The sequence below is a fragment of the Eulemur rufifrons genome, chromosome 2, assembly GCF_041146395.1.
Source record: "Eulemur rufifrons isolate Redbay chromosome 2, OSU_ERuf_1, whole genome shotgun sequence".
NCBI classification, from domain to species: Eukaryota; Metazoa; Chordata; class Mammalia; order Primates; family Lemuridae; genus Eulemur; species Eulemur rufifrons.
In genome coordinates this window covers 14734928-14747311 of record NC_090984.1, presented here as the reverse complement: position 1 = coordinate 14747311, position 12384 = coordinate 14734928, and the positions used below count along the sequence as shown (strand labels likewise).

Here is a 12384-nt window from a genome sequence, read left to right as displayed (position 1 = left end):
TATCACTGAGACACGCCACACACTCAGAGGGGTGCGTGCACTCCCAGAGTTATAGACACGATCACACGACACTGGAAAGAGAGGGGGAGCAAGGAGGGGACTGGGTCCCGCCTGAGCACGCCCCAGTAGAGTCTGCAGCTAAGCGTCTGCCCTGATTCCAGCCACCTGCCCCTGGGGGTCACTCCACCCCACCAGCCTGCCGCAGCCCCAGCCCCCTTTTGCCCCAGCCCAGGCCTAGTCTGGGAGTCTCGGTTCAGAGGATGAGGGACAGACAGGGCAGCTCTTACTCGGGTCTGGATCCCATGGTCCCTGCAGGGCTGGCCTGGCTTGGCCCTTTCCCCAGGGGTCCCCGGGGCCTGTGTTAGTTTGGGGCTGGGCCCCGAGCCGGCTCAGCTTCCTGTGTGGCTGAGAGAGGAAGTTTAACGTGTGACGTCCCCGGACAGAGGCCCTGCCCCCACCCGCTGTGAGAAACCCAGGCATCCTGCCTCCTGGCCTTCTCCGGGATGGGTGGGCAGTAAGTGATTAGCCTCAGAAGCCAGACCCCCAGCTCCAGTCCTGCCAGGCTGGGCCACGTCTGGTCTCCACATCACACCCCGGCCCTCTCCTCTCCTTCCCTGCTTCCCAGCAGGCGAGATTCACAGTCTATCTAAAATGTTTCCATTTCCCTCAACTCTTCTTTTCCTTGGTCCACTCACACTGGCCATTCACGGTGGCCAGGGAGTAGACACAGGGGCCATGGAGGGGGACCACAGAAATCACAGAACACAGGCACAGGGACAGACAGACAGGAAGTCACCAACACAGGCAGACCAAGTCCAGATCAGCCACACATAACAGACAGACACAGACAGACAGTGAGTTCTACAGTCAGAACATAGTCACAGACACACACCAGCAAGGACAGAGAGATGACACACACACAAGAGCAATCAGTCCTACCCCAGCAAGATGACTCAGTACAGAGAGACAGCAAATTGCAGCTCCAGACAGAGACAACACGTAGACACACACACACACACACACACACACACACACAGACCTCAGCCATAGACACAGACAGGATAACAGAGAAATAGACCCAGGTAATAGACAAAAAACTCACAGAACACAGACATAGGTAGAGCAGAAACCAAGAGACAGATACAGCCAGGACCCTGCTAGACACGCAGAAAGACACAGCCAGACTCAAACAACAGCTGGACACACCCAAGCTGAGCTGTAGACTCAGAAAGACAGAGGCACCAGGTGGACAGATGTAGCCATGTTGAGACACAGGAATCCACGGACACACCCACAATCTGAAAGACAGAACACGACACAGCCACTCATGGTCACACACACATACACATGACATCCTGCAGACATATTAGGAAAATTAAAATACAACAGCCACACTGTGAGGTGCAAAACCACCTTGTACCCACAGTCAAACAGTCAGAATTCCATCATCTACAAGCCCATGCAGTCTGATGGACTAGTGCTGTGGTCTGAATGCGTGTGTCCCTCCAAAATTCATGTGTCGAAACCTAAATCTCCAACGCAATAGTATTAAAAGGTGGGGCCTTTGGGAGGTGATTAGGTCAGGAGGACTCCGCCCTTGTGATTGGGATTAGTGCCCTTATAAAAGGGGCTTGAGGAGGCTGTTTGTCCCTTCAGCCACTTGAGGACACATAGAAAACGCCATCTAGGAGGAATATGCCTTCGTCAGACACTGAATTTGCTGGCGCCTGGATCTTGGACTTCCCAGCCTCCAGAACTGTGAGCGATGCATTTCTGTTTATCAATTATCCAGTCTGGAGGCCGTTGGTACTTTAAGACAAGGGTCTGCCATCCTCCTCATGTGCCAGCAATGAATAAACTTCTCTTTCCTTTTCTTCAAACTGTTTGTCCTCGTTCTTCATTCTTTCTTTGGCTATGGGGACAAATATGGAACTTTCAGTAACGTCCTTACATTTGAAAAAAATTTTCCATAAAAATATCTGGAAAAAATTATGAAAGAAAATATAAATTGTCTAGTCTAAAGTATGTCGTTATAGCAGCCTAGATGGTATTTTGTATCTAAGACAACCAGGTACATAGACACACCCACACTCACCTACCCCCAGGTACCCCAAGACATGCCAGGCACAAGGGGTTATGAGGACACACACTTATACCCATAAGAGACCCCCACTATCTTGTAGGAGGCTGAGAAGGGGGGAATGTGTACAAGCATGTGAAAACACACACGTGCACACACACACACACACACACACACACACACAAACACTTCCAAAGCCCCAACTAACATGCAGGTGGATGAGGTTGAACAGAGTTTGGGTCCCCCTTTCTCTCCAAGGGCACCGGGAGAATAGGGGTGCAGAGACCTCCGGGCTTCTCTTTCTCCCGCTCATACCCCTGAGCCTCCCAAGGATGTCTTTTTATATTTGAACTTCAATTCCACACAAATACTCAATGGCAAATCCATTGGGTGGGGATTAAAAAAGAGTGCTGTGCCCAGCGTGCTGAGCTGGTTGTTGCTGCATTCTGGCGTCCAAGATGCTTTCCTTACACCCCTTCTTATTCCTGGCTGTGGTGGGAGCCTGTAAGACAGCTGGGACCCTAGCCTGGGTCTAGTGGTCTCGTGTCATGTGGTGGACATAATTGATTGTTTCTCAGCATCCCTCCTTCCCACCTACCCTTCTCCCTGGTTTGTCTACCTAATGCTGAGTCTGGAAATTAAAAAAAAACTACATTTCCCAGATGCCTTTGCAGCTCGACTTCTGGCTACAGAATTGGTTCCACCAATTGGAAATGCTCATGAGAGATTTAGAAAGTGGAAGTGAGCCCACGTGTATGTGTGTGTGTGTGTGTGTGTGTGTATGCGTGCGTGCGTGCGTGTGTATTTTGCTGAGAAGCAAAGTTGTGGAGACATGGATTTTATATTAATGAATTTGTGTTCTCCACTGGACCTATTTCCAGGTCATGGTTCTGGTAGCAGCCTCCACCTTTCTTACCGTAGAAAGGAAGCAGCTCCTTGGTGGCTCGGCTATAGGGTATCGAGATGGGAGCATGACCTATTCCAGGGCTGCTCAAAGTGTGGTCTCCTTCACATATTATTAGTGTTATCTGCGAAGCTTGTTAGAAATGCAAAGTCTTGGCCTCCCCCACCCCCCACCCCCGGACCTACTTACCGAATCTGAAACTCTGAGGGTGGAATCAGGAAGCTGTGCTTTATCAAGTTATTTTCTGGTGATTCTTTTGCACAGTAAAATTTGAGAAACACTGGCCTACAGCCCACTCTCTGAGCTCCTCCAGTGATTTTGCAAGCCCCATAAATTCTTGTATTCAATCCCTTTCTGCTTCATACACCTAGATCCCCACACTGAACTTTGGCTGACAAAGTGACATCAGAGTTCTAGAGTTCAACTGGTAGGGTTGGAATCTCAGCTGAATGCTTAATAGTCATGTGACCAGGGGCATGTGACTCTAGGTGGCAAACTGTAATTTCCAAAGATGGCCACAGCTCTATGTCCCATCCCGCATGCTGTTTTCGAATCTTGCCATTCTACCCTCAAGAGGTAGAGTCTGTATCCCATCCCCTTGAATCTGGACAGGACTTTGTGACTGCCTTAATGAGGAGTCTGGGGGAAGTGATACTATATGATTTCTGAAGCTAGGTCATAAAAATTTGCATTTTTCTTTTGCATTTACTTCTGTCTTGCTCTCTTGGGATGTTTGCTCTTGGGAAACGCAGCCACCATGTTGTGAGGAAGCCCAAGCAGCCTATGGAGAGACCCACGTGGAAGAATACTGAGGACTTTGTTCAACTTGCTCCTGCTAAGCTCTGAGCCAATAGTTGATGCCACCTGGCCAGTCAGTTGAGAGCCACCTTGAAAGTAGTTTCCTGAGCCTCCAGCTAAGATGTTCTAGTTGATGTTACAGGGAGCAGAATGACCTGCCCTGCCCTTGCTCAAATTGCAGATTTGTGAGCAAAATAAACATGTGTTGTTGTTTTAAGCCACTAAGTTTTAGGGGATAGTTTGTTACTCAGCAAAAGCTAACTGATACGCTTTGTCTCTCTAAATCTTAATATCAAAGGGGATAAAAGCTCAGACCTTACAGGGTGATTGTGAGGGTTGCATGAGCTGAGGCATGAGCCAGGTACACTGTAGAGCTCTATGAGTATAAGCTACTTTGTTATTCGGGCAGGACTGCCACTCAGGTGCTAGCCCGGGTGGACATCTCTCTGGCACCCTTCCCTAGGGCTTCCTCCTCCTGCCTTCCGTACTTGCAAGGTGCCCCACAGAGAACAGCAGCAGCTCTGTGCCCACAAGCTCTCCTTGAATCCTCACAAACAACCCCGTGGTGGGTGTGTGGGATTCCTGGGGAAAAACCTCTGATCCCATTTTACAGGTGGGGAAACTGAGGCTCAGAGAGAGCAAATGGCTTGCTCCACACCACACAGCCCATTAGTGGCATAGCCTGATCTGTCTGACTCCAAAATCTCTGCCCCTCCCTACCATTTCTCCTGCCCAGAGGTGAGAGGTCAGCACCCACCCCCACTCTGCAGGGAAAAGCCTTTGCTAGCTGCACAAGGAGATGAAAAATGAACTAGGCAGAAGCTTCTGAGATAACAATTAATTTATTTATCCAGGGTAAGGGGGGGAAGAGGAGGGTGGGGAGGGCAGTGGGGACAGCCTCTCTTCCTCATGGGTGCCAGTGGTGTCCCACCACCCCAGGTAAGCCAAAGGGGGCAGGAGCCGAGGGGGATGAGGTCAGGTGGGACCTGGGGAGCATGGGGAGCCAGAGGGGAGCTAGGGCCTGGGGGTGTCAAAAGTGAGGCAAGGTCAGAGGTGAAGAGAGATTCAGAGGGAGGGGTCAAAATGGGGTTCATGGGGGAGGTCAAAGGTGAAAAAGAGATCAAAAGTGAAGGAAGACTTGTGGAGTTAAATGCAGGGTTTATGGGGCCAGAGGGAAGCTGGGGCTCAGGGTCAAAGGTGAGGGGACTCTGAGGCTCAGAGGGAGGCATCAAAATTAAACCAAAGCTTATAGGTCTAGAGGTGAAATGGGGTTCATGGGGGGGAGTCAAAGGTGAAGAGGTCAGGGCAGGGTTTATGGGGTCAGGAGTGAAGCAGGGCTCCTGGGGGTGTCAAAATTGGCAGAGCTCAAGAGGGGGGCCAAAGATAAAGTGAGGCTCAAAGGTCAAAGGTGAGGCAAGGTCAGAGGTGAAATGGGCTCCAAAGGCGTTGCCAGGGTCAGGGCAAAGTGACATTCATGAAATTGCAGGGTCAGAGCTGAGATAGGTTGAGCGGCAGGGAGGAAGTGGGGGTCTAGGGCTCAGAGAGGGGCTCTAGGGGGTCAAAGGTCAGATGCCCCATGGTGCGGCAGACAGGAAGGGAAGGCAGGGGCCCTAGGCCACCTCCTCCTCGGCCTCCTCCTCGAACTCGCCCTCCTCGGCGGTGGCATCCTGGTACTGCTGGTACTCGGACACCAGGTCGTTCATGTTGCTCTCGGCCTCGGTGAACTCCATCTCGTCCATGCCCTCGCCCGTGTACCAGTGCAGGAAGGCCTTGCGGCGGAACATGGCCGTGAACTGCTCGGAGATGCGCTTGAACAGCTCCTGGATGGCGGTGCTGTTGCCGATGAAGGTGGCCGCCATCTTCAGGCCGCGGGGCGGGATGTCGCACACGGCTGTCTTGACGTTGTTGGGGATCCACTCCACGAAGTAGCTGCTGTTCTTGCTTTGCACACTCAACATCTGTTCGTCCACCTCCTTCATGGACATGCGGCCCCGGAACACCGCGGCCACGGTCAGGTAGCGGCCGTGGCGCGGGTCGCAGGCGGCCATCATGTTCTTGGCGTCGAACATCTGCTGGGTGAGCTCGGGCACCGTCAGGGCGCGGTACTGCTGGCTGCCCCGGCTGGTCAGGGGCGCGAAGCCGGGCATGAAGAAGTGCAGGCGCGGGAAGGGCACCATGTTCACGGCCAGCTTGCGCAGGTCTGCGTTGAGCTGGCCTGGAAAGCGCAGGCAGGTGGTGACCCCACTCATGGTGGCCGACACCAGGTGGTTGAGGTCCCCGTAGGTCGGCGTGGTCAGCTTGAGGGTGCGGAAGCAGATGTCATAGAGGGCCTCGTTGTCAATGCAGTAGGTCTCATCCGTGTTCTCCACCAGCTGGTGCACGGACAGGGTGGCGTTGTAGGGCTCTACCACCGTATCGGACACCTTGGGCGAGGGCACCACGCTGAAGGTGTTCATGATCCTGTCTGGGAACTCCTCGCGGATCTTGCTGATGAGCAGGGTGCCCATGCCCGAGCCGGTGCCACCGCCCAGAGAGTGGGTCAGCTGGAAGCCCTGCAGGCAGTCGCAGCTCTCCGCCTCCTTGCGCACCACGTCTAGGACCGCGTCCACCAGCTCGGCGCCCTCTGTGTAGTGGCCCTTGGCCCAGTTGTTGCCGGCTCCGGATTGGCCTGGAGAGGGGAGGGGAGGGGACGCACAGGTGATCTAGGGGAGACCCCACCCTCAACCCTGTCTCCCCGCCACCTGGAGGGCGCCTAGTAATTGAATAATAACAACAGTAGCAAAAATAATAATAAAAGGATCAGTAATTAATATGATGATAATGAACTGTTTTCTCTGCTTCCATCCTTGCACTTTTGCACCCAGCAGCCAGAAGGATCCTAGGAAGACCTAAATCCAGTCATGCCCCAGCTTAGCTCAAAAACCATCCCACAGCTCCCACCTTTGATTAAAAGCTCAAGTCCAGGCGGTGGCTCACGCCTGTAATCCTAGCACTCTGGGAGGCCAAGGCGGGAGGATCACTCGAGGTCAGGAGTTCAAGATCAGCCTGAGCAAGAGCGAGACCCCATCTCTACTAAAAAAATAGAAAGAAATTATCTGGACAACTAAAAATATGTAGAAAAAATTAGCTGAGCATGGTGACACATGCCTGTAGTCCCAGCTATTTGGGAGGCTGAGGCAGAAGGATTGCTTAAGCCCAGGAGTTTGAGGTTGCTGTGAGCTAGGCTGATGCCATGGCACTCTAGCCAGGGCAAAAAAAAAAAAAAAAAAAAAAAGCCCAAGTCCTTTCTGAAACCCACCAGGCCCTGCATGACCTGCCCCATCCCCTCCCTGTCCCTCCCCTCCTCCCTCTCTCCCCCTCCTCTGCTCTGGTCACATGGGCCTCCTCGCTGGGCCTCCAACATGCCCGGTGTGGTCCTGCCCCTGGGACTTTGCATGGGCTGTGCCCTCTGCCTGGTGAGCTCTTCCCCCAGGCCTCCCCAAGCTCCCTCCCTCCCTCACCTTCAGGCCTTTGCTACCCCACATGAGGCTGTCCCTGGTCACCCTCTACACAGCTGCAACCCCTCCCATTTCTTTTCTTTTTTGGGGTGGGGGGGAGACAGAGTCTTGCTCTGTTGCCTGGGCTAGAGTGCAGTGGTGTCATCATAGCTCACTGCAACCTCAAAGTCCTGGGCTCAAGTGATCCTCCTGCCTCAGCCTCCCAAGTAGCTGGGACTACGGGCGTGCACCACCACACCTGGCTAGTTATTCTATTTTTGGTAGAGACGGGGTCTCGCTCTTGCTCAGGCTGGTCTTGTACTCCTGGCCTCAGGTGATCCTCCTACCTCGGCCTCCCAGAGTGCTGGGATCACGAGTGTGAGCCACTGAACTCAGCCTCCCTCCCATATCTTATTCCTCTTCCCTGCTTTATTTTCTTGAGGGCACTGACAAATCTATGTTTTTTTATTAATCATGTTTATTGCCTATAATCTTACAAGCCCCAGGATGACAAGGGTTAGTATTAGAAGATTGGGTGGTGATATCGTGAATATTTCTTCTAATCTCCTCCTCTGCCTGGATAAGTGAGGTTCCCACCCTCACCCCACAGCCTGTGCTCCCCGTGGCAACCACCAGGGGACACCCATGAGCACCTGAGTCAGGTCCTGTTGCTCCTCTCTGCCCACAGCCCTCCATGGCTCCCACCTTCCTCAGGGTCAAAGCCCAAGTCCTCCCCCTGGCCCACAAGGCCCTGCACCACCTGCCCTGTCCCCTCCCCACCCTCCCTTCCTCTCTCTGCTCCAGCCACATGGGCCTCCTCGCTGTGTCTCCAACACGCCAGGTGTGGTCCTGCCCCAGGACCTTTGCATGGGCTCTTCCCTCTGCCTGGGATGCTTTCTCCTTAGGTACTCACATGACTCTTCCCTCGCCTCCTTTAGGGTCTCTACTCCATGTCACCACCTCAGAGAAGCCATCTCTAACTGCCCCATCCTGGTCTGTAATGAACCCTCCTCCTCATTCTCAATCCCTTTACCTTGTTTTAGTTTCTGTGTAGCACCTGTTACTACTCAATCATACATACAAATTTTTCTACTTGTGCCTGGCTCCCCTACAGAACATAACCTCATGGAAAGTAAGGGCTTTGTCTCCATCACCACTGTATCTGGCATGCAGTAGGTGCTTTGGAGTTTGGAGTCCAGGAGGGGTGGACAAGACAAGCTGTGTGACTTTGGACAAGTGACTTCCCCTCTCTAATCTGTATGAAGTTTCCAAAAGAGAATAATGAATCTCAAAGACTGACTGCATGGAGCATCTCAGATGTGCCAAATGCGGGGCATGGCCTGTGTCTCTGACTCCTTTCCCCAACTCCCCAAAGCATGCACGGACTCTTCTTACTTCCATTTTACAGGTGAGAGGAAGGAGGCACAGAGAGGTTAGGTCACCCCCAGAAAGTCACACTGCAAGTGAGTGGGGCAGCCAGGAGCCAGGTGGTCTGGCTGCCCCACTGTCCCCCACCCACTTACCTCCCAGAGGCCATAGATCTCTTGGCCCAACTGTGAGTCCCCCACCCCTGGCCCCAGGGTTATCTTCGAATTCCTCATGCCCTTTGGCCAACCTCATTCCATACTTCCCCACCCCTTTCCCCCCAGGACCTATGATGGGCCACGCCCACACAGGTGCATCATTATCTTTTGGAACCTTCGTATAGATCAGAGAGGGGAAGTCACTTGTCCAAAGTCACACAGCTTGTCTTGTCAATCCTCCTAGACCCCAGACTCTAAGCCAGCAAGCTTGGAGCAGGAGAGTGGCTGGGACAGGGTGGAGTCTGGGGCTTGAGGCCAGCGTGTGTGTGTGTGTGTGTGTGTGTGTGTGTGCTTGGCAGGCCTGGCCCAGGAGAGCTTTCCCGGAAGGACTGTCACAGGGTGTGGACGCCCCACCACCTTCACATATGTCATTCCCATCTCTTGGCTCTGCAGTGCTGCTTGGCCAAGCCAAATTCTACTCACCTTTTAGGTTGCAGATGGTGACAATGATAATGAAAATGACACCAAATGCTTGTTTTCCCTCTCCGTGTGCCAGGCACTGTTCAGAATTACCCATATTCACAGCGTGAAGCCTCACGATCCTGAACAGTAGGCATTTTATAACCCCTGCTTTCGAGATGAGGGTTCTGAAGCACAGGATGGTTAAGGAACCCACCCAAAGTCACTCAGCTGACTCCATCATCAGCTGAGTTTTACTTCTTTAAAATTCTCTGTTGCCCGGCTCCTTCTACCAGGATGTGAGCTCCACTGGGGCTGTTTTGTTTTCCTCTGTATCCCCAGCTTCCGGAACAGGGCCTGGTATGCAGTAGGTGCTCACTATTTGCTGCATGTATGAAGTGGAAGGGGTGGGAGTCGCACCCAGGCAGTCTGCCGTCCATTCAGACTGTTGAATTAAAATGCCACCTCCTCCAGGAAGCCTTCCCTGAAGCTCCCTCTGTACCTTTCAGATTCCCTGCTGCTCCCCAGGGCTCCCATGGTGGCCTGGGTGTCCCGCATCAGGGCCCTCTGACGGTGCTGACTCTGCAGGTGCTAGGTAGAGGGTTTTCATCAAGCATTTGGAAGCATAAGGCGCAAGGAGGCTTCTCTGTCTGTGCTCCTTGGTGGGGACTTACCAAACACAAAGTTGTCAGGCCGGAAGATCTGGCCAAAGGGGCCTGAGCGCACTGAGTCCATGGTGCCGGGTTCCAGGTCCACCAGGACAGCTCTGGGGACATAATTTCCTCCTTCAGGGAGACAGATGGAGGGCAGTTCTGGTGAGCGCCAGGACCCCGCAGGCAGGCACCTGGGAGCATCTTGCCCCCTGCACCCCCAGGCGGAACATGCTCCCTGCCACCCCCAAGGCGGGAGGTACCCCCTTCGCCCTACCTGTGGCCTCGTTGTAGTACACATTGATTCTCTCCAGCTGCAGGTCACTGTCCCCATGGTAGGTGCCGGTGGGGTCGATGCCATGTTCGTCGCTGATCACCTCCCAAAACTGCAGGGGGGTGGTGGGAAGGATTGAGAGACCCGGAGCAGGTGGCCAGGCCGGGTACCTCCCCGGAGCCCCGCTGAAGCCCCTCCCTGGTGGCCTCCCTCCCCCAGCAAGGTGAGGGGGGGACTTAGAGGCAGGGTGGTGCTGACACGATGAGGCAGCAAGAAGGCAGCGGTGGGGGCGGGGTGCCGCGGAGTCAGCACCCCTTCGCAGCCGGCCAGTGCCAGCGAACCCCGGCTGCAGCCCGCGGTGGGGGGATGGGCGGGGTCTCTTTGTGCGCCTGGAGGGGACAGTCGTCCAGCTGTGAGGCCAGCTGTGGCAAGCGCACAGAGGCCGGGTCCCGCTCCTATAGGCCTCTTTGTTCCCGGCTTGGCCCTGTCCGCGGCGACCCCTCCCCCACCGTCCCTGGGGTGCTGGCCTCCTGGGGACCCTGTCCCCCAAAGACCCCAGCTCCGGGGACCCCGCTCTGAGCCTCTCGGCCACCACGGCCGCCTCCTGCCGGGGCCCGGTGGCCCCGCTCCCCGTGCACCTTGGCCCCGATCTGGTTGCCGCACTGGCCGGCCTGCAGGTGCACGATCTCCCGCATGGCGGTGGCGCTGCTGGCGGACGCGGCGGTGGTAGCGCGGGCGCTGGGAGCTGCGGCGGCGGCGCGGGCTGTGGATGCGGCGGCGGCGGCGGCGGCAGCGGCGCTGGGCTGGCGGCGGAGCACGGTCCCTGCGCCCCCGGGGAGCGTCTATATGGGCGGGTGGGGCTCGCGTCACGGCTGGTCACCGGCCCGCTCCGCCCCCTGGTCCCTCCCCGGGATGGAGAGTGCAGGGGTGGGGGTGGCGGGGATGCAGGGATCTCCCTCCGCAGCGGCCTGCGGGATCTGAGTGAGGGGCACTGGCAGGGACGCTCTGGGGCTGCGTGTGCCCCCACCCCTGCCGCAGAAGGGTGGGAGGAGGCCCCTCGGGCGCCGTCAGTGCCACCTCCCCTCACCCCTCCCCGCCCCCAGCCGGACCTGGCCACTCGGAGCAATTGAGCAGGGGAAGGAGGAGGGCTTGGTAAACAAGGAGCTGGGAAGTCCACCCCTCCCCCGTGCAGGCCCTGCCTCAGTTTCTCTGCCCGCAGCCCCGCTCCCCATTGGCCAGAACGCTTGCATTAACAGGGAGGGCTCCTGGGTGGGGAGCGATCTGGATTGGGAGTGGCGGTTGGTTCCTGGAGGGCTCGTCGCGAAGCCCGGATTTTCCTTTTGTGTTTGGTGGGGTATGCTGGTGGAAGCCAGTGGGGAGCTGCGGTTCCCCTGGACACCTCTGTTGGGCTTTGCACCTGTTTGTTGCAGGTGGGGTCACCCCTAGCCTGGCCTGGGTAAGATTTGGAGCTGGCTTACACACTGGGGGGGATAGTGAGCTCTGGGGGAGGGATTGCCTTGTTCTCCCTCTCTACTCCCATATTATAATTTATTATAATTAATTTATAATTAATACAAACAGTCTCCCCTGCCTCTGCATTTCTCATTAGCTCTGTGCACGGGCTGGTTCTCTCTCTGCCTGAATTTCCTCATTTGCAAGAGGGGTAATGAAGAATGCCTTCCCTCCAGGGCTGCTAGGAGGGTACCATGACGGAATGGCTTCAGGTCACCCTTACACAGAGGGTGACAACACATTGTATCTATTGTGATTATAATTATTATCAGGGGCTGGCTGGACTTTCAGTGCTGACCCTCCAGTGAAGGCCAGAGCTCCCGGGGCCACCTTCCGGGGGGGCTGCCTCCAGGCCTGCCCTGCCCTCCCAGGAAGCCTCCTCCTCACTCGGCCTTGGTGCACCCACTTAAGGACTTGGGTGTATAGTGGGTTGGGCGTGGGGTAAGCCATGTTGGCCATGCGATTTGGCCCTCACACTGGCCAAAGGCCACTAATTTTGACCAGTGGTTCTCAATGGGGCTGGGGGGTGCTTTTGCCCTCCCCCCAGAGGACACTTGGCAATGTCTGGAGGCATTCTGGGTTGTCACACACCCATGGGTGTGTGTGTGCCTGCAGGAGAGCTACTGGCATTTAGTGGGAGGCCAGGGAAGCTGCTCATTGCCCCATACAGTGCACAGGACCCCCCCACCAGAGAATGATCCAGCCCCG

General features: G+C 55.3%; 1 protein-coding gene across 10 annotated transcripts; it reads right to left on the bottom strand.

The window, feature by feature from the left end:
• Nucleotides 1-5345: 5345 nt before the first annotated feature.
• TUBB4A (tubulin beta 4A class IVa) lies at nt 5346-10897 on the bottom strand. Of its 10 annotated transcripts, XM_069496741.1 has the most exons (6): nt 10803-10873; nt 10168-10276; nt 9915-10025; nt 6307-6450; nt 6255-6256; nt 5346-6205 (listed from the first exon to the last, which is right to left on the bottom strand). In XM_069496741.1, exons 1-6 carry the CDS (start codon nt 10857-10859, stop codon nt 5393-5395), a joined length of 1236 nt encoding a protein of 411 aa, XP_069352842.1. In that variant the 5' UTR covers nt 10860-10873; the 3' UTR covers nt 5346-5392. The 10 variants fall into 10 exon arrangements, with proteins under 10 accessions (XP_069352842.1, XP_069352869.1, XP_069352887.1 ...); XM_069496768.1 differs by lacking the exon at nt 6255-6256 and having other exon boundaries at nt 5346-6081; nt 6328-6450; XM_069496786.1 differs by lacking the exon at nt 6255-6256 and having other exon boundaries at nt 5346-5997; nt 6334-6450.
• Between the last annotated feature and the right edge of the window lie 1487 nt (nt 10898-12384).